General features: G+C 38.4%; 1 protein-coding gene and 1 long non-coding RNA gene across 2 annotated transcripts in view; one reads left to right on the forward strand and one right to left on the reverse strand.

The window, feature by feature from the left end:
• The window catches only part of LOC121316013, a 105,073-nt gene extending 103,398 nt beyond the window's left edge, over positions 1-1,675 (forward strand). Inside the window, exon 3 of the long non-coding RNA XR_005950354.1 lies at positions 646-1,675. This is a non-coding gene — a long non-coding RNA (uncharacterized LOC121316013). The remainder of the gene's footprint in view (positions 1-645) is intronic.
• Positions 1-26,993, reverse strand: part of gpn1 (GPN-loop GTPase 1) — a 63,771-nt gene that overhangs the window by 10,008 nt on the left and 26,770 nt on the right. The window contains exons 3-11 of the mRNA XM_041250689.1: positions 15,380-15,419; positions 15,074-15,140; positions 14,378-14,415; positions 13,327-13,405; positions 12,120-12,214; positions 11,790-11,835; positions 11,305-11,451; positions 8,003-8,085; positions 4,989-5,028 (exon numbers count right to left, since the gene is read on the reverse strand). Of these exons, the coding sequence (XP_041106623.1) occupies positions 4,989-5,028; positions 8,003-8,085; positions 11,305-11,451; positions 11,790-11,835; positions 12,120-12,214; positions 13,327-13,405; positions 14,378-14,415; positions 15,074-15,140; positions 15,380-15,419 (635 nt within the window). The remainder of the gene's footprint in view (positions 1-4,988; positions 5,029-8,002; positions 8,086-11,304; positions 11,452-11,789; positions 11,836-12,119; positions 12,215-13,326; positions 13,406-14,377; positions 14,416-15,073; positions 15,141-15,379; positions 15,420-26,993) is intronic.

The following is a 26,993-nucleotide window of genomic DNA, read 5'->3' on the forward strand; positions in this document are numbered from 1 at the left end:
TGTTTCTGAAAGGCAGGAAAGCTGCAATGTCGCTAATTGGGATGCCACTGTTAGTACTATATCCACCAGATAAAACAAATGCATTATTTTAAATAGCCTGGCAATATTCTGTCTTATTGTATGTTTCAGTTTTGAATTATATTTACATACGCAGAAATAAATAAATAAATCAATAATTCTGCCACCCGGCTGCACTGAAAATGTCTGGACAGAACCCTGGTATATATAGCTATTAAATCAAGTTAGCCTAGTCAGGCTTTTTTTTTCTAGGTGTTTGTAATTATTATTATTTTATTGTAAAAACAATAACACCTAACACCTGAGTGTTAACACCTCAAATGGAGGTGAGGGGTCCTATTAAAAAATGGGACCCCTCACCTCCATTTGAGGTGTTAACACTCAAAAATGTGGGTCACCAGCATGTAGTTTGAACTAAAGTAAGTGGCTTTTAAAACAGGCACAAATAAACGACTTCTCATACAAAAAGCACTCGACAAAAATGTGTATGCGTTATAAAAATGGTTTTAAATGAAGATGTTATAGCTAGTTAACCCATGACTGTTATATTTATAGTTCAGACTTCAAAATAGCATGATAAAATAAAAATTGATATTGATGCTGACATTTTTAATTCTGTTTTCCCAGAGACGTAACACTACAGACAGACCTAACCAGGACAAGGAGAACATGGAAGATGAATTTTGAATTTAATTTTGAAGATTGTTTTGATTTACTGCAAATAAATGTTTTCATTTAAAATTAACAAAAATGTGGCAGTGTCTCATTGTGTGCATATAACTGAACAGGTGCTAGCAATATTATAGCAATAATTATAGAAGTGTTGTGGTCATGTTATCACATTATTTTATTAAAGTTTATATTTTGTGAATGCGCCGCGACTCTCACCAGGAGAAGCAGATCGATAATGGATGGGCAAATGATTATTGTAAATGAGATTATACTAAACTGAAAGGAATGAATGTGTAAATTAACTATGCATTGCTGAAATTAACATTGGTGCTATGTACAGCAATAACTGTATAAAAACAACAATACTTTACTGCACATATTTAATTTATTAAAGGTGTGCTAGTTAATTTAATGTCAATTTCTTTCATTAAGAGGCAATTTGTAATTTCACAACGTTGTAAATATGAAGTTGTAATTAAGTTGTCAGAACATTTTATTCACGTTGTCACAATGTTGGGTACAAAATTTTAGCAACGTATATGGGAGTCCACAAATTTGCGCTGTCACAACTTAATTTTACAATGTTGCCAAAACATAAAAGGAATGTTGTGACAACGTTGTGAAAACGTTAAATTGTTAGCAGGGTATTATCTATCGCATCGGTCAAGAGAAACGCAGTAAGCACACATCAATGCAGATAATCAAAAAGTCTATGCCCAGTGGGCACACAATGTTATACTGACGTTGTGTATTGGTTGTATTTGAGACACAACGTCGGTCAACCAAAATATAACCAATGCACAACGTATTTTTGACGACGTCGAGGCAACGCCTGTCTTAGACACCATTTTAATGTTATTTTAGGTTGTTGGTTGTTGGTTGGTATGTCTGTTTAAAAAAAATGTATTGTTAAGGGCAGAGTTTTATTAACCTTTCTTGTGTAACAAAAATCACACATCTTTTTATATTCATTATTTATTATTATTATTATTATTATTATTATTATTATTATTATTATTATTATTATTATTATTATTATTAAAAACGACGGAAGCTTCAAATTATAAAATACAAAATACGCACGAGAGCAGGAGTATGTCAACAAGATGCATGCGCGAAATCACAGAAGGCGGCAACTTGCTGAGAGACAGAGCCGTTATTACATCCACGTTAAATTGACAAACAAAAAAAGTCACACAGAAAGAGACACTTCCACATTTCAAGGTAAGGGCATTTAATTAATTAATATAACCTTAACTTGGAAACTGGAAACGTTTAAATTATTTAGGTTCACAGTGTTAAGTGAGGACAACCGATTGTTGTTCAATGACCTTTTGTCAAGTGTATCAGTATAAATGCACACATTTATCACCGTTCATTTCTGTATTGGTCTCCCTTTATATATATATATATAAACTGCTAGTGTCTGATCTCATGTAGAAGCTGCTCAAACTGTGTCACTATACTCAGAGTTTAACACACATAGGTTTACTTAACTTGGAAACTGCCTGTAAATGTTAATTAAGTTTACAGTGTTAAATGAGGACAATTAGATTTAGTGTTTTGCCACAATAGTTTTAACCTATGAACTTACTGTTTTCTTTATGTTATTTGTTCTTGCAAACAGCGTGAAGAAAACCGAGAAAGGCACATAACTGGAGAAGCTCCGTCTAAAGGATGGAGAGAGAGAGAGAGAGAGATCGAGCGAGCGCATTTGATTTTTTCAGCGTATTGATGACAATAACAAATTTAGTGAAAGCCTACTTTGGAGATTTGCTATTTAGTTTTTCAACTTCAGAATTCAGCACTTCATGGCAATGCCTAGAAGTTGGAATAATGGCAGGATGCACCATTTCTCCACTGGCTTTTACCATGGCAATCAAAGCAATTATTTGGGCATCAAAATGGGTAGTGGGAGGAGAGTGCTTGGCTTCTGGAATGCAACTACCACCAATTCGAGCATACATGGATGACATGACAACCATGACTACAACAGTAGCCTGCACTAATCAGTTATTGGGCAAATTAACCAATAACATTGAATGGGCACGAATGCAAAATTCAAGCCCACTAAATCAAGGAGCATCTCTATGATTAAAGGTGAAGTAGTAGATAAAAGGTTGTACATTAATGGTGAGGCAATACCAACAGTGTCCGAGAAGCCACTGAAGTCTTGGGAGATGGCAATTTCAGCATGAAAGAGAGGGTCTTGGTCTCAGTTCAGCTACTCCTACATGGCACAAGGCAACCCAAGCTCAACAGAGGAAGCTGGTAGTTAATGAGGTGGAAAAGCAGAAGGAGAGGATGAGGTTTGTAAAGGCTCTTTCCCAGGCCAAGCAGGGAGAATGGATAAGACGGGAGAGGAACAATGCAAGATTGGCTGGCAAGACCTATGGACAATGGAACAGAGCAGGATCAGTTTCCTCATCAGATCAACATATGATGTTCTCCCATCACCACAGAACCTAAACCTCTGGGTGGGTGAGGATCCCTCATGTCCTTTGTGTTCATCACCTGCAACATTAAGGCACATTTTGACAGGATGTAAGGTGGGTCTTAGACAAAGGCAGTTTACTTGGCGCTATGACCAAGTGCTGCGATGTTTGGCCTTAGCATTGGAAGACAAGCGTAAACTGACCAATAAGTTGCCACCAGTTTCATCAAAGCATTACACACAAAAGACAATATTCCTCCATCCAGGAGAGCAACCACCAAAAAAAGGTGTTAAAACCAAGCCTCGCCCAGGACAGCTGGAAGCTGCTAGAGACTGGAAAATGCTGGCAGATGTTGGTCAATGGCTTATTTTATCACCTGAGACTGCCACCAGTAACCTTCGAGCAGACATTGTCTTGTGGTCTGGATCACCACGCCTTGTTCATATGGTAGAGTTAACAGTGGGAGAATGCTGTAGATGAGGCGTAAGAGGAAGAAACTTTGGTATGCTCAACTAGCTTCTGAAGCGGAGCAGCGAGGATGAAGAGTCCTGGTTTACCCAGTGGAGGTGGGTTGTCGAGGATTTGTGGCACACTACAACCCGGTTTCTTAGAGACATCGGGTTCAGTGGCCAAGAGTTGCGTCGCACCGTGAAGAACTTATCTGAAGCAACAGAAAGGAGCAGCAACTGGCTGTGGTTGAGGCTGAAAGATTCAGGATGGGGATCTCAAGCACAATAGGAAGAAAGCAACGCTGATGTATGGGTAAGAAAGCTGGGCTGAGTTGAGTGGGGGATGGAGGGGGTTGATGCTCGGACGCCAGAATCACTGTTGAGCCTCTTGAGGTGTCATGGGCTAGTCGACGAAACAGAGGATGGAAGGTGCCCACTTGAAGACCCCAGAGATGTACCCTACTTAGCTCAATCCAGACGGTTGTCATAGTGATGCGCTGGGGAGACCGCACTGTGGTTGATCCCTAGAGCCAGCATCACAGCCATTGTGTGTGCTGATGTGCTGGGGAGGCAAAATAAACTGATACCTGGAGCCAGCATCACACTTCAGCCATCAACACCAGACAGAAGGATATCTACATCATCGGAAAGCAACTCAAATGGATGGAGACGCAGATGGATCACATTAGTTTACTGTAAAGCTACGTCTTAGTTCGTGCTTATCTTGGCGAGAGCCGAGTTCAAATCAGCATGAAGTTTTAACGTCTACTCTCATGTAATGGAAATAACAGCGATGTCCACCTGCAGAACAACCACTGGCTAACCTTCCAGTCAGTACAGACACGAGATTGGAAGCAGCCTGCTTGTAAACAAGTCTTTATAAAACTGTGCTGACAGCTACACTAATACATCAAGCTGCTAAAATAGACACACCCACAGTAGATGCTTGGTTTCGTTTCAATCCTTACTCAAAGAATAAGAAAAAAGAAACACGATATTAATATATTACAATAATTACACACAACCGGAGAACGCAAAGCAAACAAAATGTTAAACTCCGAGGAGTAGAAAAAACATATTCAATATATTAAATTACCATTTCAAAGCAAAGTTAAAAAATGCAAAAAAGGTAATTAGAAAGATGACAACATTTTTGTGAACGCTCTCCGATGTATTCAGGTTCAGCTGAAAAGGAAATTGGCATTGTTGTCAGGGTGCACAGCTCCTTTATGCTCTCAGGGGAGGAGCAGCAGCTGCGTCACACTGCTCTGACGATAGTCTTTGGTATAAAGTTTCAGGCTTAGGTTTAGTTTCAGGTTTGGGTGTTGGGGGAAACACCCATATTGGACTGGTTAATTCCATTACATAATGGACAATTCAATAAGAATAAAAGATTATTAATTCAAACATTTACCAATTTTTTGCGAAGCCGTTCATATTCAGGCATGTACTCCCTGTGAAAACAATTAAATAGATTTTTTTTGTTAATTTTTTTTATATACATACATGCACACATATACATATACACACACACAGTATGTATCACAATAGAAGCCCCGAAAAAACAAAAATCACCAATCTTTCACTGATGTCTATGTGTATAATGAGTAAATAGAAAGGTATAGCTAACGGAACAACATGGTTAGACATTATATGGATTAATGATTTTAACAGAGCACATGGTAATACATCTTATACTATTTCGGATAATCTAGTTTTGTAATCTAGTAGCCTATAGTTCTATGATAGTCATGATACAGTAATGCAAATATAGTAGGACTTTACGACAGGACAGTGCTGTACGCATACATAAATAAATCTGTGTTGTAATTTATATAATATATGTGTGTTTAAAGTATATTTCTAATAAGACCTGTTCTGTGTGCTATGAACAGAGTTTAAATAACACATTTTGGGTAGAAAGTTGCTTTAACACATTATTTGTGCTATAAATATATTGATCATATGTTGTTATTTGTATCAGTTCTAACCTTGCCACTTCAAATCCATTCCACTGCAGGTCTTAAGTTTCAACCAGACATGTCCTAAAAGGCCAATTAAATAAAGGACAAGTCTGGTTGAAAGAGTCATTCAATATATAAAATGCCCTGCAAAATTATTATACAGCTTGTTGAATAAAGTTATTTCTTTAAAATATGTTGTTAGAAATGCATTAATTATTGATATGTACCATTAGTTTTTATTTCATATAAGTTTCTTTTTTTTAAATGACAGTTATTTCTGAATACTAACATTTTTCTACTTTCAAATTTACATGGGGTAGCCAATCTTGGCACTTGCAATCCATTCCACAGCAGGACAATGTCCCCTCCCTGACCTGTCACTTAAATAAGGAATTTAAATTTAAATGTATTTATTTATTTGTTTTTGTTTATTATATTATATATATATATATATATATATATATATATATATATATATATATATATATATATATATATATATATATATATATATATATATATATATATATATATATATATATATATATATATATATATAATCTAAGGAATTTATATTGTTAACTATGTTAAAAGTAACGTTACAAGCCAAACCCTCAAAAATGAGAAGATTCCGAGTAAAGGTTGACACGCAACCTTAACTCTGCACCATTGTGCATATGTATTACTAATTAATCATTCACTTGAATCCCAGCATGTGAACTAATTTGTGCAATCCCTGTGCCCACATACCAATACACATTTTAGCTGCACGTGAAGTGACTGTGCAATCCCTGTGCCTAAACACAACGATACATCTGAAATAATTTTTGCTACACAGCCCACATGCCCCGTGCAGCAATACATACACACCAACAATAACACACCACGTAAAACACACAAATACACACAGGGGCTGGGCACCCTGCCACAACATAAAAGAATCAATGTCCCAGTATATGGAATTATGACATTTGCAAAATTTTAACTTTGAATGCAAATGATTTTTTAAAGGATTAGCGAAGATTTATAAAATCCAGTGCTCCCTCCCTTTAACGCGGGTCTCGAGGGACTCGCAACATGAGCGTTATACAAACGGGAGGGGGTGGGGGGCGCTGTGGGACACAACACACACCTGACTAAAATTCAAAATAAACCCCCTCTCTATAATGCATATATAGTGAAGCAAAAATGCAACACGGGTCAGGCGAAGAGAAGAGGGAATGGACTCGCACCAGGTTCGGCTGCCGGAGAGGGGTGAAGTGAAGCTGAAGCTAAATCAAAAGATTTAGAAGCGAGTAGTTTTTCGAGATTTACAATTATACTGTAAATACAGTATAATTGTAAATCTCGAAAAACCACTCACTTCTAAATCTTTTGTAGTCATCTTTGTATTACTTTAGTACAAATACATGTTAATTTGGATTCATATGTTGTTTTTTTCTGACTTGAACGAAAAGACACACATTTGCCCATTTTCCCATTAGAAACAGTGATATTTTGAAATATCATTGTCCTGGTCACAAAAGCAAAGTTTGTGGGGAATAATAGCCATTTTCTATACTTTTGAGGCATAAGCAATTAGGAAATAACACTTACTACCCAGGAACAAAAATTGTGTTACATAGTGTAATGATATTATTCAGTGTCTTGACGTCACTGCACTGGCTTCCAGTTTGTTATATGGTTGATTTTAAAATTTTATTACTAACATTTAAAGCTCTTAATGGCCAGGCACTAGACTATTTAACTGATATGTTAACTCCATATCAGCCTATGTGGAAACTGAGCTCAACTGACAGTGACTTGCTTTGTGTTCCGAGGGTAAAGCGCAAAAGGAAAGGAGGCTGCTTTTTGTTATAATGCTCCCAGACTGTGGAACTCACTGTCATCCTCTGTTAGAGATGCACCCTCAATGGCAATTTTTTTACAATGAATGTTTTCTTTTAGCTTGTATTACATTTTTTTGTATCACTTTTGCACTAATTCTTAATTATTTTTAAATTTCTCTCCTTCAGTGAACATGTTTATTTTCTCTGTATTTTAAATTTATTTTCTTTGTAAAGAGCTTTGAGCTGCTTTTAGCATGAAAGGCGCTATAAAATTAAAGATGTCACCAGTCAGTAGTTTGCAAAATATGGCGATTTGGATGTACTGAAACCAGACACCCTCTAAATGCCAATAACCTAACCTTAAATGTAAGGAAGCACCAGTGTTCTGGCAGATACTGACACCACCAGATCAATGCAAATCATTTTTAATTTTGACAGCTACACTCTGGATGTGTATTTTTGCTAAATACCACTTGACACAATCCCAAGCTTCATGCTGTCCATTTTCTCATTCAAAACTGTATCTCTGGTTAATCTGTAGTGAGAGTGACTACTTTTAGCATTTTTTTTTTTAAATTTTTACAGCACACCTAAAGAAAATGGTTGAAAATAACTGCAAAGCTTTCCTCACTTACTTTTCATACTCCTTTGCAGCCTCTGCTACCTTCTGGAAGAATTCATCCAAACCACTTCCTGTAACCGCAGAGACACCGACCACCTGAAACATGCAGATACATGTATTGATACGACTCTCCAAACTGTTTAAAAAAAACAAACAAATAAATAAAGGAAATTCACAAATTCTGCTGACTATACAAACAAACAAAAAAAAGAGTACAAATAACAATTAACCCTTTCTCTGCCAGACTCTGAAGTTTCTACTGGTGCCAAGTTTTTGTGGTTTACTCAGTCATGTGACCACAAAAGACAGCTATTATTGAAAACAAAATGCAACTCTCTCAAAATGTATTATACATGATTTCCATTACGAGAGTAGATGTTAAAACTTCATGCAGATTTGAACTCAGCTCTCGCCAAGATAAGCACCAACCAAGAGATGCCCATACCACTTTCATCAATTTCTACAGGATTCGTAGAACTCCAGCAGCACTCATGCACTGTCCTGAACTCCAATACGTCCAGGAGATAATGACGCCCTTGCTTTTTTCACAGCTTGCTCTACTTCTTTCCACTTAGGTGCACAGTCCTCCATTTGGTATTCTGGTGGATTGATAGGTGGGATGTCTGAAGGAAATGACATAAGCTCCTGCCTTTTTGAATCTGCATGTGTTTCCTCCAAATATCTCTCCAATTCAAACTTAGATGATTTTAGTGTGCAACTTTACTCACTGGTGAATATCTTCTTTACAAATTTCAGTGGATCTTTATAAAAGTTAGTTCTTGCACGCTCTTTTTTGTAGCGTTTCTGTAGGTGCTCAGCTCTGTGCAATGTTACAAGCTTATCTTTTATGACCCTTTGTAACAGATTGAGCCCCTCCTTCTGACTTTGTTTTGCTCTTCTCCATTGCTTCCTCAGCTGCCTCCTTTCTCTAAGCATTCAATCTCTTGCTGTCATCTATACTTTCCAGGTATACTTTGTACTTTCTCCTTCCTTTTTCCAACTCCAAACCTTTCGCTTCCATATGCGTAGATGTCACCAAATTTATCCAGCTTCTTTCCAACTGTTCCACGTAACCTTTCCAACGCAAAACAGAGATCCATGTTTACTGTGTCCCATGCAGTTTTCTCAGCTCTAGGCCATTTAACTCCAGGCTTGTGCCCATTGAGGTTCTTTTCTCTCTTACGCTGGTTCGTCTGACCGGGTTCGCAAGGATCATTAGGTTCATCACTAGTTGTATCCACGCAAGTCCTACTCATGTCTATGACAGGGGTGCCGATATCCTATGAACTGTGGTTTGCTTCCTGTTGCTGGATTTCATTCGACTGACTTCGCAAGAAGTACAGATCAATGCGAGGCCCTTGTCCCTTCTACCTCAAGCATTTCATTCTTCCTTGATGAATCTTCAAACCCCTGACCATTCTCTCCTTGCTCCAGACACAGACACAAACCTGGAATTCCATGTCTGCTAACTGCAGATCTTGAACTAGTCTTTTGTGAAGAACTCTCCATTCTCATTCCATTTCCGTTCCAAAGTCAGTCTCTTTCCTCCTGTCAGCTGTCTCTCCATGCTGTCACGAGGTCTTTCCCTTGTTGCCTGCTGCACTATTCACAGCAGTCACTGGACATATCCAGATCTTCATGATGTCCATTACATGACAGTAGTAATCAGTATATTAAAACATCATACTGATTTGAAATCAGCTCTCACCAAGATAAGCACCAACAAAGAAGTATCTTTACAGTAAACTAATGTGATCCATCTGCATCTCCATCCATTTGTATTTCTTTCCATCTGATTTATACCACTGAACAAAAAAAAAAAAAAAAAAAAAAAAAAAAAAAAAAAAGGTTGCAACTACAGTACCTCCCACACACTGAAAACATTACAGTGGTGTCATGTGATCAGTCAGGAGCAGTAAGCACCTTCCTCTATATCAGCAAAACAAGATGTAGACAGATAGTCAGGTGTTACTTCAAAGCTGATTTCATGAAGAACAGCTCGATTAAAAAAAAAAAAAAAAAAAACATTTGGGATGTTTCACAGCACAAGTCAAAAGCTAGCCACCACTTGAATTCAAATAGGCAGCAAAATACATTTAACAACTGCGTCACATTAAATATATTTTATCCGTGTAATATAATGAAATTAAAGCCACTGACCTAATGTTATGTTAGAACTCCTGGATGAGAGACCCCGTGTTTTTAAATCATGACATACCAGGTATGTTCATAGCACAGGGAAAGCACTCTATGACGTGCCAGGTATGTCCGTAGCACAGAAGAGATTAAAGGAATATATTCAGTTGCATACTTAGTCATTGGAAGACATTCCCCACCACCACTATGAAATCGAAATTGGATCCATTAGTATCATGAAAAGCTAAATTCACAAACCTACAAACTTGACAAATAGTAAGACAAACAAATACTTTCTTATACCACACACTGATATTTTCATTATCTTCCACCACCAGATTCTGATAACCTCCCATGCCCCCAGTTCTCTTAATACTTCTGCTTGGTTTACACTAAATGGCCTTCACATAGCATGTGGATTGTCTGTAAACGGGGGGGCATGGTACTGTCTTTCTCACTGCTAAAAAGCTGTATAAGAACCTTTAATCAAAACACCAGTTATTGTTGTATTACCATCTGTAACAAAGGCGAGCAGCCCTGTCAGTTATTTTTAGAACGGGGTCTCCCACTCCGCCCCTGTGCTATTTTGTGTTTGTTTATTTATATATATATATATATATATATATATATATATATATATATATATATATATATATATATATATATGTTAGCCGCGTTGTTTTTGTTATTGTTTTTATTTTAAAAGGTGTTCTGGCAGAGGCGAGGGATTAACTCATCCTCTGCCAGGAATGATTAAACCTTGTGCAGAATGTGGCCATCTGCCAAATTAAATGATTAATTTGTTGCTAATCGGGAGATGGTCACCTGCATAAATACCTGCAGCTCTCTCCCCTCAAGGTGGGTGTACGGTAGAGAGCGCCTGATCTGTGTGCGTTTATTTTGTGTTTGTGATTTTTTTTTTTGTTTAAACCTTTATTTTCAGTGTCTTTTTGTTTAAATATTTTATTTATTTTTGTTGCAAATAAAACGGCGCACCATGCGTCCTTTGAACAGCAGTCATCTGGTTTGTTGTTTCTCATTCTGGCCTGACGTCACCGCAACGTCATTTCCTGTCACACCAAAGTCTAATACATTGATTCTTAAGGCAAAATGTCTGGTGGTATGAATTGCCAAAGCAGTTTTTCCTTGGTTGGAAGCAGAAGAAAGGAGGTTACCCACCCTGAGGCTATTGTAGAACTCGTCAAGAACCAGGCTCATGGAGCGAGTTAGGTTACTGACGTAGGAGGTTTCCTGGTTTAGAGCATCTTGAAAAACTTCAAAATCCTGCATCCACTCTACTGCAAAGCTGTGATCAATTATGTCTGTCTGAAACACAAAGGCAATATTACATGTAAAAAGGCCTTGAATAGGACAAATGTTTAATCAGAAGCCTAGTATTCTGTGTTCTAGGTTTCTTGCAATCTTGCAGCTATGTTTCCTAGTTTACCAGTATGATCTTGCTTACTTAATAAAGTGTGAAGTAAACGGAATTCATACTACCTGCACATTGCCTTGCATGGCTGCTGATGACTTTTACAGAAACCCAAGACAATAAACTGCATAAGGCAGTAATGAATAATTGTATCTGTCTGAACCACAAAGGTATAATAGCTGTCACTATAATGTATTCTTAAATTCCTCAAACTGCACCCCTTCTTGCTTACCTTGTTCATCACCACAATAAAAGGAAGCTTTGTCTTGTAGAGGATGCTGCAAAGAAGAAAATAAGTATGTGTAATTTCTCACATTCTGTAACTCATTCATCATATTCTGGAATTCTCATTTAAATCTTTGGAAAAAGTACACATTTGTATCTTATTTTGTTTGAACAGAAGTTATTTATAAGGGATCACCGTTACAAAATCATCAAAAATGTTGATTGTCAACACAAACAGAATATGGGCCAAAATAAAACTGTCCAAACAATTTAAAAAAGGAAATTTGTATTGTACAAATAGGCATTGCTTTAATAGTAATTAAAATTTAGCACTAACCTGCAAGCATACAGCATGTTTGACATGAAGGTTACAGGGTTGGTGCTTCGAGAGGTATCCATCACATAGACAACTACACAAGGGAATGAGGATGCCTGCCATAGAAATTGAGAGTTCTGGTTATCCCCGACACTTGTGCTCTCGTTCTAATTCTTCATCATTATGATTCGATAGAAATATAACTCAGATTGGAAGAACTCAGCAATCAACCCTGAATCTGGTGCACCACCCTGCAAAACTGCAACTGTGGCATCCTCACGCTATTAACCATGCAAATCCTACATTCTAAAATCAAATCAGATTTTATTCATATAAAACACACATTTTATTACTATTTATTGCACCACTAATGTGTTATTTATATGCGATTACCATACAAAAATATAAAATGATGAACAGCTTTGGTTACAGGGCATACACTCAACACTGAAGATAACACACTTTTGGGAAATTAAATTAACCCTTTAGTGCCATAAAATATATCCAAGCCAAGGCATCTAATCATGAATCCTTGATTCTGTACTTGCATGACAGCTAGTTACAAGAATTTGAGTATGCAAAATGTGATCGTAGGACTGAATGAAACCTGAAGTTAACTAAGCCTCTATTGTTTATTCTAAATATTTTTCAGTCCCAACAAATCTGGACTTAGCTTTTCTACATCCTACCCATATACTAACTGAAAGATTACCCTTCTATGCTTGTCAATCAGTTCTTCCACAGTATGCAAATCTATTATCAAAAACATTTACTGTTTGCAACATTTCTTGTCACTTACAAGGACTTAATTGTGGAATGACAGCAACATGACATTATGCACTACCACGAGATAACGAAACACACAAAACACAGTTTGACTGATTAACCACTGTGCTAGGACCTCTCCAACCAACTCGGTCTCATGATATGCACTAACTTTTAAATATGTTTCATATGTTCTGTTCTACTTCAAGCTCAACCAAGAAAATCAGTCTGACGAGGGCTTATAAATATGTTTATATTACTAGTCACCGACTGGAGTCAAAGTAAATCAAAAGGTAGTAGAATGTTAAGCAAATGGGAGAAATATTTTAACAAAGCAAATCCTTCAAATGAGAACAGGTCACACAGACTAGACTGCACACTGAAGAGCAAAGGAAAGGACAAACTGCAATCATGCAGGCCAGTACCAGCAGGAAGTAAAACGAAAAAAGTTTTCAATTCATACCAAAGCCTCTGTGATGATTGTGCCAGATGCAGACCATGTAAACACCTCAATCTGCCCTGGAGTGTCAATTATAACATATCTATGGACAGAAACAGAGGAAGGCAGTCACATACTGTTCTATGTAATACATATGCTGACATTTCTACAATAAAAACCAAGTTATAACCTTTTAACAGATCAAAATAACTGCTACTGGTTTGTGGGGAAGTTGTTTACGTTATTGCTAGGCTACAGTCGCTTGCACTAGAAAATGTTCTTAAAAAGAAAGACGTAAAGAACCCAAAATAAACATTGTACCACAATGTCCTGCAGTGAAGTGTTTAGTAAAAGCCAGCTAATAGATATTGTTTCAAGGCTATGACCTCAAACATAAACAAAGCTATCAATCCAAGTGGATCAGATTGTGGTCAACATAAGTAATGCATGCAGCTAGACTCCATGGAATCAACATAATGGCCATTCTACTATCATTCCATTAAGTACAAATACTACTATAATTAAGCATGCTTATATAGTGGGTAAATGCGTCATGTATTTAATATTATGTTTGGTTTTGTATTAAACTTGTTCTTATGGAGCGAATTGTTTAGAAATAATGTATTAAAAGATATTTAATGTATAAAGCTTTAAGGTTAATAGGCTAGTCTGTAAAATGGTGGGCTTAGAGAATAAAAGGTAGCCTAAACCAGGTGTCAGCTCTTTAAGAAGCAGACAGAGAGATAGTATCCGTGGTTGCAGAGACGGACCTGAGCCTATACGCGCTAGAATACTTATGGGAAAATGTGGAACTGCAGAGATCAGCCTGTTCTACTGGAAGTTTAAGAAATATGCGTTGTCTAATTATTTTGGTTGCTGATTACTGTGTATAATTGCACTTCTAAGTGCAAACCTGTCATATGAATAAAGACTTTGCACTGCTTTTAAATTTACTTACTGCCTGGGACTCAGTTTTCTTTTAAAAGGACAACACTTAGTCAGGGGCTCAGGGGCTCAGGACCACTTGGAAGAATTGCAAGAATTCTACAAGAATAAGGGATTGTGTGCCACTTACTTGTAATCCTTCTGCTTTTTCTCAATAAACTTAATCACCTAAGAATTAAAAAAAAACAAAAGTAAATGCAAGAGCAAACCACATACTATTTATTTATTTATTTTAACCCCTGCCCCCAAAGAAAAAGTACTGCACATTAAAATAAATATTTTGATGGCATATGAAAATGGAAGTGGTGGTTAAAATTAAGGATGGATATTGTTCTGCCAAATACATACAGTATTTGTTTAAAGCAAGTGATGCACTATGTACTAACTTAACCAAAATAAAAACAGGAACATTGTTTCTGCTCAATCATGCAAACCCCATTACTCAAGCCTTACTTCAAACTAAATTACTACACTGGGCTGATGTGCTGTAAACTCTGCTGAAAACCCCAGAGTTCCATAGTGGTCTTTTGTCTAAAGCGGAAGATATCGCAAGTATTCCATCATTGTGTTCTCTGATTTGCTCATTTTCTCACCATCAGTGTAACTACTGCACAAGTGGAGATTCAAACTGACTGCAAGATGTTTTTAGCTGCATCAGTCTTTAAACATCAAGTAATACATTTAAAGGATATGGTTTAGTGATCCACCAATGACTGCAAATAACTATTGACAAGCATACACAGCAACAGCAGAGTTACTGTAAAACTCAATGGAACTGCCACAGCCAATTTTAAAGACTTTAATAGAAGACAGGAAATACAGTTACCTGATCAAATCTAGTAGAAAAAAGGTTTAAGGATGTCACAATTCCTCCATTTGGACCCAGACCATATCTGTGACTTGAGTTAAGGTGTTCTGTTGAGAAACAATTAAGTAAACAGTAATTCCCTGTGCTATAAGTTTATATTGAAATGTGGACCCATTTCATTTTACACAGTATACATACCTGCTATATGAGTCTATTAATCCACTGATTGCCATATACATTCAACACCGTACTCTAACTTAAACAACTTACGTTCTTGAGAGAAATAACAAAAATAGTAACTTGAAATCAGAAATCAAAGGATACTGCTTCATCACCTCTTTATAATTCACCGTGTCCCGAATATCTGAAAAAAAGGAAACAAGTTACACATCTAAAGGTGATTCTCTTCCTAAAGCTTAGTCCAGCTGAGTGAGACCCTCCAATCAAAAAACAGCACAAATAACTTAATCATGTTTTGTGTGACCAGAATGCAGTCACAGGCAAAAGTATTGGCACCATACACTTAATATAAGATCATTCAAGAAAACATGTTAAACACAAGCACTTCGTGAACATTAGACACTAATTAATGGAGGTGGTTTAGTCATGATATGGGGGTGTTTTAGCAGTTCAGGGAAACATGTGATTGAATGCAGCCATTTATTAATACATTCCACAAAAGTACAATGATACCATCTGCTCGTAGGCCGATTTACAGACAGTTTAACTTCCAACACGACAACGACCCAAAAAGCCCAGTTAAGTCCATGTTAAAAATGTTGGGTTTTTTTTTCTTCAGATTTTTCATTTTGATCCCTCAAATAAGCAATCTGGACAGTTTAATTATTTTTTGCTTTATATTTTTAATACACAGTTTAACTGTAAAAAATGGCCAGCAGGCGACGCAGGCACAGGTAGTGTTGTGTCCTCAAGAGGCTGTGCTTAATGGTCAGGTGGTCAATCCCAGACGCGCCATCACGTATCCTCACTTTGAAATCGCTTGAGATCTCCTGTACCGTGTTGAGAAATTGCCCCAGACTGTGGAAGTGTGTCACCAGTTGCTCATTCCTCAACCCTTTGAGGATTTGTTGCAGTTGGCTCACGCTATTCACCTATTGGGTCATTTGGGAAGGGATAAGACTAAAGCGAGGCTTGTGTCACGGTTTAGCTGTATGGGGCTGGATGGTGACGTCAGACGTTTTTGCGAACATTGTGGGGAGTGTCAGAAGGCCAGTCCTACAGCCATCCCACGAACCCCATTGGTGCCGTTGCCCCTAGTGGAAGCTCCGTTTGCGCATATTGGAATGGATTTGGTTGGGCCACTGGAGAGGAGTGTGGCGGGATACACACACCTATTGGTCATTCTGGATTACGCTACATGTTGTCCCGAGACCATTCTGCCAAATCTGTTGCCAACGAGCTCGTGAAGGTCTTTTTCCGACTCGGGATCCCTAAAGAAATACTAACCAACCACGGTACCAACTTAAGGTCCTGACTAATCCACGGAACATGTAAGCTTTTGGGAATTAAGACCATTAGGACCTCTGTGTTTCATCCTCAGACCGATGGTCTTGTGGAACGTTTTAACAAGACCCTTAAGAACATGTTGCGCAGATTTATTGATAGTGATGTGTGTTACTGGGACCAGCTGATTCCTCCACTTCTCTTTGCAATCAGAGAGGTGCCTCAGGCTTCTACGGGGTTTTCACCATTCAAGCTGTTGCATGGTCGGAGACCCTGGGTGTGCTTGATCTGGTCGGAGAGATGTGGGAGGAACAGCAGGATAATTTGACCAATACCGTCCAGTATGTGTTGGACCTGCGCAAACGTCTTGAGTCTGTTGGAAAATGGGCGCATGACAATTTGCAGTAGGCTCAGCACAGCCAGGAGACAGTACAACAGAGGAGGACAAGGTGCTTCTATTATTACCTAGTTCTGAGTCGAAACTTCTGCGACAGAGAAAAAAATACGTGTATCATGTCAACCTCTTGAAGCCCTGGTTGCAACAGGAAGCGTTGGTAGTGGCGCAGGCAGATGACGTCACAGACCTCAGACCGGATCTTTCTGAGTTGGAGAAAATAGGGTTGGTACAGTTTGCAGATAACCTGATGCCAACACAGAAATGTCAGGCTCAAGCTCTGGTGACAGAATTTCCTGATGTGTTTTCTCCCATCCCGGGGCAGACTCGAGTAGCCCATCATCACATTGAAGTTGAGCTGGGGGCACCAGTTTGCCAGACGCCATACCATATACCTGAACGCTAAAGACAGGTAATAAAAATGAAAATTGATGAGATGATGAAACTGGGGGTAACAGAGGAATCACAAAGTGACTGGAACAGTGCCATTGTTTTAGTAGAGAAGCCAGACGTGTCCACTCGGTTTTGCATTGACTTCAGACGAGTTAACGAAAAATAGAAGTTTGATGCTTATCCCATGCGCCGGGTAGATGAATTGCTGGAGCGTCTGGGCACGGCTCATTTTATGACTACACTGGATTTAACGAAGGGTGTGTGGGCTTTCCCTCTCTCTGTCGGGGGGGGAACTGCTGGGCCTATAAATGAATGCTTTGTTGTTTCCTCAGATCTGCCCCTCTAGACCTAAAAACAAGCTAGTGGAAGCGCTGCTTGTCAAGACCATGGACGGACGGGAAAAGAAAACAAAAGAAACCCAAAGAGAAGAAATTAAGTAGCAGGTCCTACAATCAGCGACGATTGGAGGAAATGCTGCAGAGTGCAGCACCTTTGTTTTGTAGTTTTAAATTACTGTTTTATTTTCCCTTTTTCTTTCGCCTTTTTGTTTTCCATTAATCTTTGAGCACCTGCGAGTGCACCCGCAACTCACTGTGTACCATGATGTGGTACTCCGGAGGTCCTGCATACTATCGTTGGTAGCCAGGACACAGACAACAGCACCAAATAAAAACAAATAAAACTGAGCATCTGTGCGGTGTTTTCAAATACACCATCTCCTGTGTAAGTGACTACCCACACCCTACCACAGAGGCGAAGCATTTAAATCAACAGCAAGCCTGCCATTTGTGTCACTTGAGCTTCTGCTTCAAGATCGCTGTTTTGTGTGAATTAACTTGATTTGTAAATAATGCCTGCTTCTTTAATATCCACTTGAGGAGGCTGTGTGGTCCAGTGGTTAAAGAAACAGGCTTGTAACCAGCAGGTCCCCTGTTCAAATCCCAGCTCAGCCCCTGTCTCATTGTGTGAACCCGAGCAAATCACTTAACCTCCTTGTGCTCCGTCTTTCAATCAAATCAATCTTTATTTTTGTATAGCGCTTTTACTGCGAGTCGCCACAAAGCGCTTTACATGATAAACACATACAAATATATATATAAAATCAGCAAATAAAACACACAAAAATATATAGAATTGGTAATAAAACACACATAAATAAATTTTTATATGGCTCTTTTACTGGATCCAGAGTCGGCGACTTGCACAGAGTGAGTGGCACCCTGAACCAAAACGGCTACCACAGCATTTTGCAGCACCATGTAATACCCTCTGGTATACGCCTAGTTGGTCAGGGGTTGTTCCTACAGCAAGATAATGACCCAAAACATACCTCCAGACTATGTCAGAACTACCTTAGAAGAAAAGAACAAGACGGTAGGCTTCAAATCATGGAATGGCCAGGTCTCCAGACTTAAACCCCATTGAGCTGGTTTGGGATAAACTGGACAGAAGGGTGAAAGCAAAGCAACCTACAAGTGCAACACATTTGTGGGAACTTCTGCAACAGTGTTGGGAAGAACTTTCCGAACAATATTTGATTTCTATTGTAGAAAGAATGTCACGAGTGTGTTCGGCTGTTATATCTGCAAAAGGTGGCTACTTTGAGTAAAAAATTTAGATTAAATTTTGTTAAACAAAACGATTCCGTGATTTATTTTTTATCTCCAATTGTTTACTTGTTCTATGCTTTAATTTCAGAGTACATTGAGACATTAAACTGCGTACATTTCAATAAAAACTGGAAAAATTGAGGTGTTATAAAACTTTTGACCGGTAGTGTTGTTGTGTGAAATTTAATTACTTTAAATTTAAAAAGAAGTTGATGTGGAAGTAAATAAGACAATTACTTCACAGAGTAATTTTAAAAGGTCCTTCTTATTTCACACACACACACACACACACACACACACAGTTACATACACAGATGCTATACTGCGAATAATGATATCCCTAACGGGACACAACCCAACAAGGTTACATACAAAGATTATATTAATCACAGATCAATACAATCCATGAGACGCAACTGAACTAATTCTTACCCTTCCAAGCGGATCGGGAGAGCCCTTCGACCCTGGTAAGAGAAAGCAGCTGTCTCCAAGAAATTACCGAGCAGGACTGCGCGCTAATCCTCACGGCTGACTCTCATCAGAGCAGAGGAGAACCCCGTCCTTTATAACTTACCAAGTTAGGCTTTTGCATGCGAGAGAGTAATTGGCCAGATCACTCCCTCGAGGCTCGGCCCTCTGAATAAACTATTCCTTTCCCTAGAACATTCTAACCAAAACAAGTTATATAAACGTGCCAAAAACAAGTTATATAAGATATGGGGTTATTCTAGGGCAAGGGCAAAAATGAACTCGAATGCATTTCTAGAACTTTCTAAAACACACTTTTTTTTTATTACAAGTGTATATATATATATATATATATATATATATATATATATATATATATATATATATATATATATATATATATAATTCAGTGATAAAATACATATACAAAATAAATAAATAAATAAAAGAATAAGAATGCAGAAGCGACAGAATATCACTTTAAAAACTTGCGCAAGCCAAGCTATACAAGTGTGTTTTTAAACAAGATTTAAAACCATCAGCAGAAAGAGCTTCCTTTAAAGTACTAGGCAAATCGTTCCACAATTTCAGTGCAATGAGGCTAAACCGTCTACCACCCGAGTTTTGTTTCTGAATACTTGGTATAGAAAGTAGCCTGGCATCCTGTGATCAAAGTGGACGATTAGGAACGTATGGTTTTAAAAGATCCTTTAAATAGGGTAGAGCTAAGCCATTTAGAGCTTTAAAGGTTAATAATAGCACCTTAAAATCTATCCTAAATCGAACCGAAATATAACATTGTTACAAATACTGGCAAAAAGGCTGTTACAAAAATTAATCCTTGAAGATAAAAGCATGCATCAATCTCTCTGCATTCTGCTTGGAAAGCATACCTCTCAGTCTAGCTATGTTTCTTAAATGAAAAAAGGTAATTTTTGCAACATTTTAAATGTGTAATTCAAAGGAGAGGTCCAGCTCAAAAATGACACATAGGTTTCTTTGCTCTAGAATCTGTACAGAGACTCAAGTAGAAAATCAGATGAATCTATGTTCTTGTATTGCTTCCGAGGTCTCATTAAATCATCAATTCTGTTTTGTCTGAGTTTAGCATTAAAAAGTTTTTAAACATTCAATGTTTAATGTCAGCAAGGCAGGTATTTGAAATATTAGCAGCAGATACATCCCCCTGTTTGAGAGACAGGTAAAGCTGAGTGTCATCAGCATAGCAATGAAAATGAACTCTGTGTCTACGAATGATATTTCCCAAAGGTAACATAGAGAGAACAGAACTTGGCCAAGAATTGAACCCTGAGGAACCCCACACGTAACTTTTGACATAAGAGGTCTCCCCCTCGACTTTAACAAACTGAAAACTATTAGAGAGATAGGATCTGAACCAGGACAAGACAGTACCTGACAATCCCACTAAATGTTCAAGGCGATTAATTAGACAGAATGAGCTTTCAAATGAGACGTTGTTTTAAGTGACTCTGCAGCTAATGCATAGTTCACACCCACTAGTCTCGTATCTTGTAAAGCACTTTGTGATGGTGGTCCACTATGAAAGGCTCTATATAAAAATAAAGATTATTATTATTAGTCTCTTATGTAGACATTTAAGAAACACGTTACTCTCTGAAAAACGTGCGTCTAACCTTTCGCAGCAAACAGTTCTGGGAGCTGGAAGTACAGTACTTGCAAACAAATAGAGTTTGGCAATGATTATAGAAATAATCAAAACATTGTCCAAGGATTGTGGCAAATTGAGAAACCTGAACATTTAAAATAAGTTTTTTTGACCGGCGCTAGCACTTTATACACAACTATAATCACAAACCAACAAACATCTGGACACTTAGTAAACACAACAGGAGGTCTGACATCACATTACACCATTTACTGTTAAGGATTGTGTATGTGTGCTGCAATGTAATGCTAAGGATCTTAAGTAAGGCTTTTTTTCTGTGGTTATTTTCATTATTTTCAAGTTTTGTCATTTTTTCCCCCGGGGCTTTCGTTTTGTACATACTGTATGGAATTATTGTTTTCTGTTACTTTTTTTCTGTTTTCTTGCACATTTAGTTGTACCTTCTTTACTTTGCTATCTTCCACAACAAAATCCTTATGGTCTTTTGTTGGTTTTTGTGTGTCTAGGCATTTTTTTTATATTTTGCCACAATATGCTATTCTGTTTTAAATTCTCACTAACTGTAATATAGCTTTAAATCCTGCAAAAAAGCCTTCTACTCTAATTGTAAACTTGTTTTAAATCTCACAAGTGGAGTCTCAATAGAAATGATGAGGGAAAGACCTTGACAGCTTGGAGAGACAGCGAACAGGAGGAAATAGACTCCATTGGGGATGGCAGGGGTTAGCCACCCTAGATGGTGGTATCCAGCTTTGTTTTCAAATGGAACAGGATGCTGGAGACACACGCCCAACGCTTCAAAGAGATTAACAAGAAAAATACCCCTAGAGTCTGCGAGAACGGAAGTGGAAGTTGACTCAAGGTTTGACAACAAGGTTAACGACTTAGGAAAGGAAACAGATATGAGTACTTTGCAACGGACTAGCTCAAGACCTGCAGTTAGCAGACATGGCGCACCAGGTTGGTGTCTATAGCTGTAACAAAGTGACAACGGTTACCGACAACAAAGGACAACAACAAACTTAGTGAAAGCTTACTTCCGAGATTTGCAATTTCATTTTTTCAACTTCAGAATTCACCACTACATGACAATGTCTACAAATTCGAATGATGGCAGGAAGCACCACTTCCCCACTGGCTTTTACCATGGCAATGGAAGTAATTATTCGGGCATCAAAATGGGTTATGGGAGGAGAATGCCTGGCTTCTGGAATGCGACTGCCACCAATTCAAACATACATGGAAGACATGACAATCATGACTACAACAGTAATTGTGAGGCAATACCAACAGTGTCTAAGAAGCCAGTGAAGTCTTGGGAGATGGCATGATGGGGACCTAAAGGACACAGTTCGTGTGGGAGAAGTTAGACAACAAGCAGTGCAAGGGTTGAAGAGCACAGACAGCAACCATTTACTGGGCAAACAACTCTGGTGCTTTCAGTTTGGTCTACTGCCAAGACTGCTGTGGCCACTGACTGTGTATGAGGTTTCCTTGACAACAGTAGAGAAGTTGGAAGCATTAATCAGTTCATACGTCAGGAAATGGTTACGAGTTCCATGCTGCCTCAGCAGAGTGGGACAGTACTGTAAAGGGATACTGCAGCTGCCAGTCTTGGCTCTAACCGAGGAGTCTAAGTGCGGAAACGATTGGAATTGACATTGCTAGAGTCATACGTCAAATGTGTGAGGGAGGCAGCTCAGTTCAGCTCCTCAAACGTGGCACAAAGCAGACCCAGCTCAACGGAGGAAGCTGGTAATCAACGAGGTGCAAAAGTAGGAGGAGCGGATGAGGTGCGTAAAGGCAGTTTCCCAAGCAGGAAGAATGGACGAAATGGGAGAGTGTGGAACAACGCAAGATCTGGTGGCGAAATCTATGGATAATGGAACAGCAGTTTCCTCATCAGAACACTATGTTCTCCCATCACCACAGAACCTTAACCCTTTAGCGGTCCATTTATTCAGTGCTTGTGAAGCACGTCAGGTCCTATTTATTTTCACATGTGCTGTTTATTCTAAGTAAAACAGGTTTAAAAGGCCCTGCATAGCAAAAAGACATCAGTACTGAATCTCCACCCAAGCCCCACCCCTTGTTCGCTGTATTTTTCACAAACCTCTTTATAGATGTGCATACTGATAAATCCTCTCCTGATCACTTGTTTTATTACCAAACTCCTCAATAATGCGATCCAAGTCATTATTTTATTACTATAGCATCTGAAACTCTGCAAATGTCCGTGATATTCTTAGAGCGCTGGATGCAGAAGCAGCTATCTCCTTTGTTTGTGTCCGTGTTATCTCTTTGGTGCAGGGGCTATGTGTTTTGCTCAGATCCGCCCCCTTTTTTTTTGGGCTTCTCTCGGCTCCACTGAAAGGTTTTCTCTGCTTTTTCTGGAAAAAGCAACTAGAGACCTGTGCTTGACGTCTTTTTGACGACGTTCGACTGGAAAGGCAAAATTATAATGTTGGACCTGGTCCGACACAGGACATAGGTGTTGTGGGCTAGTCGACGAAACACCAAGGATAGATGGTGCCCACTTGAGGACCCCAGAGAAGTACCCTACTCAGCTCAGTCCAGACGGTTGTCATGCTGATGCACTAGGGAGTTGATCCCTGTGCACTGTGGTTGATCCCTAAAGCCAGCATTGCATCCATTGTGTGTGCTAATGCACCAGAAGCAAAATTGGCTGATCCATGGAGTCAGCATTACACTTCAACCATCAACACCAGGCAGGAGGATATCTACATCATCAGATGGAAAGAAACACATATAGATCACAATTTACAGTAAAAGAAGCTATGTCTTAGTTGGTGCTTATCTTGGTGAGAGCCGAGTCCAATATCAGTGTGAAGTTTTAACACCTACTCATGTAATGGAAATCATGTACAATTTGCTGCCACTCAGTAGTTGGGTTTAAAGTATTCAGAACAAATTAATGATAATTACAAGTAAGGAAGAGGGAACATTGCCCAGCTGCATTGAGATTTTTTTTTTAAAAATCTCTAAAATCAACACAATTGCAGGGAAACTCATGAAACTTGGTAGGAAATTTCTCGAGAATTTTGGACAATTTAAAAATAATCTTCTCCGAAACTGCTTGTCAGAGAGATGTGAAACTTGATGAAGTAGGACTACCCTCATGGCCTGGATTTACGGTTGTTCAAGAGAGGTCGATTGGTCACATGGTCTAGCGGCCATATTGATTTGTCAAACATATTCTAATGTCTTCTTCTCTGAAACTTATGCTGATTGAAGCCAAACTTTGCATACATAGCCTTGGCAAGGTTGACTTAAGTTTGTGCAAAGCAGCTTGCTACATAAAAAAACATGGCCGCTGTGAGCCAATCAGATTTGGTCAATTTGCAGTGTTTCTCTATCGCAGAATGCGGCAGAGTCATGAAACTTCATTCAGTAGTAGAGGCCTATGGGGAATTGATGTCAACAAAAGAATGAAGTTGACTGGTCACGTCGTTTGGCAACCATATTGGATTTTTCAAGCAAAACTTTAGTACGTCTCTAAAATCAACACCATTACGTGAAAAGTCACGAAACTTGGTAGGGTGGTAGAGGCCTATGGAAAGTTGTGTCAGAGCAAACACAAAGGTCATAGGCAACATGATTTGGCATCCATATTGGACTTTTTTGCCAATTTTTAAGGAGTCTCGTCTTCCGAAACTGCTTATGATAGAGTTGTGAAATTTGGTGCACAGACTACCCTTATGCCCTAGATTTAGACATGTTCAAGTTGATTGGTGACATAGTTCAGTGGCAATATTGGATTTGTCAAAAATATTTAAATGTCTTCTTCCCTGAAACCGAAATGCAGATTGAAGCGCAACTTTGCATACGCAGCCTTGGCAAGGTTGTCTATCAAGTTTGCTAAAAGCAAGTCGTTACAAAAAAAAAAAAAAAAAAAACATGGCTGCCGTGAGCCAATGAAATTTCAGCTATGGTCAATTTACACACATTTGAACATAGTACAGTATTTATCGAAGGTAAAATGTTGTACACTCGTGAATCTTCACACAGTGGTGGTAGAGGCCTTTAAGACGTTGTGCCAGAGCAAAAACAAAGGTCATAGGTCACATGGTTTAGCAGCCATATTGTTTTTTTCAAGAACTTTGGCCAATTTAAAAAAAATGTTCTTGCCCGAAACATGTGAAACTTCAGGCATATACTACTCATAGGCACTATATTTAGACAGGTTCAACCAAAATTGATTGGTCACATGGTTCTGCGGACATATTAGATTTGTCAAATATTCAAACGTATTTCTGTAAAACCGTTACGCATACATAGCCTTGGCAAGGTTGTCTATCAAGGTTGTTCAAAGTAAGTTGTTACATAAAAAAAAACAAGGCTGCCGCAAGGCAAACAAATTTGAGCTATGGTCAATTTGCACTTATTACCTTGCTTTTTTACATATATATATATATATATATATATATATATATATATATATATATATATATATATATATATATATAATATATATATAATTATTGATTTCCATTACATGAGATGTTAAACTTCATGCTGATTTGAACTCTGCTCTCGCCAAGATAAGCACCAACAAAGACGTAGCTTTACAGTAAACTAATGTGATCCATCTGCATCTCCATCCACTTGCGTTGCTTTCCATCTGAAGATGCAGATATCCTTCTGTCTGGTGTTGATCATCTCCCTAGACTTTTCACTGGCTTCTTGGACACTGTTGGTATTGCCTCACCATTAATGTAGAAACTTTTATCTACTACTTGACCTTCAATTATAGCGATGCTCCTTGATTTAGCGGGCTTGAATTGCATTTGTGCCCAATCAATGTTATTGGTTAATTTGCCCAATAACCAATTAGTGCAGGCTACTGTTGTAGTCATTGTTGTCATGTCATCCATGTATGCTCGAATTGGTGGTAGTCGCATTCCAAAAGCCAAGCGCTCTCCTCCCACTACCAATTTTGATACCCTAATATTTACTTCCCTTGCCATGGTAAAAGCCAGTGGAAAAATGATACATCCTGCCATTATTCCAACTTCTAGGCATTGCCATGTAATGCTGAATTCTGAAGTTGAAAGACTAAATAGCAAATCTCCAAAGTAGGCTTTCACTAAATTTGTTATTGTCATCAGTACACAAAAAAAAAAATCAAATGCTGCCCGAAGAAGTTCATGTGGCACTGAACCATATGCATTAGCCAAATCCAGGAATACCACATGGAGCTCTCCTTTTTTGCCAGATCACGCTGATGTGTTCTAAGCATCCTGAGAAATAGGACGAAACTGACCGATGCTTCTAGAATCAGTTTCTTTTGGTACAAAGACTCCACCTGCTCGGTGCCATGCTCTTGCTACAACCTGTTTTTCCCATGCCACTTTCATCAAATTTCCACAGGATTCGTAGAACTTCAGACGCACTCTTGTACACTCTGTATGGAACTCCATTAGGCCCTGGAGATGATGATGCCCTTGCTTTTTTCACAGCTTGCTCTAGTTCTTTCCACTTAGGTGCACAGTCATCCATTTGGTATTCAGGTGGATTGATAGGTGGGATGTCTGAAGAAATTGACATAGGCTCCTGCCTTTTTGAATCTGTATGTGTTTCCTCCAAATTTCTCCAGCTCAAACTTAGATGGATTTTTATAACATTTAGTTCTCGCACGCTTTACACCGTGTAACATTTTTATTTTTTTTTGTTCAGCTGGGTAGCAATGTTATTTCCATATTGCTTCCCTTCTTATGAGAAAATGGCTGTTTTTCTCCATTTGCTTTTCAACTGCCAGGACAGTCCTTTTTCTAACTAAGCATTTCCAATGGGAAAACTGGCAAATCTAGTCTTTTCACATAGTCAAAAAAAACAACATATGAATCCAAATTAACATGTATTTATACAATAATCCAAACCTCTCACTTCTAAATGCATAGTCATGATTGTATTACTTTAGTATAAATACATTTAATTTGG

The sequence above is a fragment of the Polyodon spathula genome, chromosome 5, assembly GCF_017654505.1.
Source record: "Polyodon spathula isolate WHYD16114869_AA chromosome 5, ASM1765450v1, whole genome shotgun sequence".
Lineage (NCBI taxonomy): Eukaryota > Metazoa > Chordata > Actinopteri > Acipenseriformes > Polyodontidae > Polyodon > Polyodon spathula.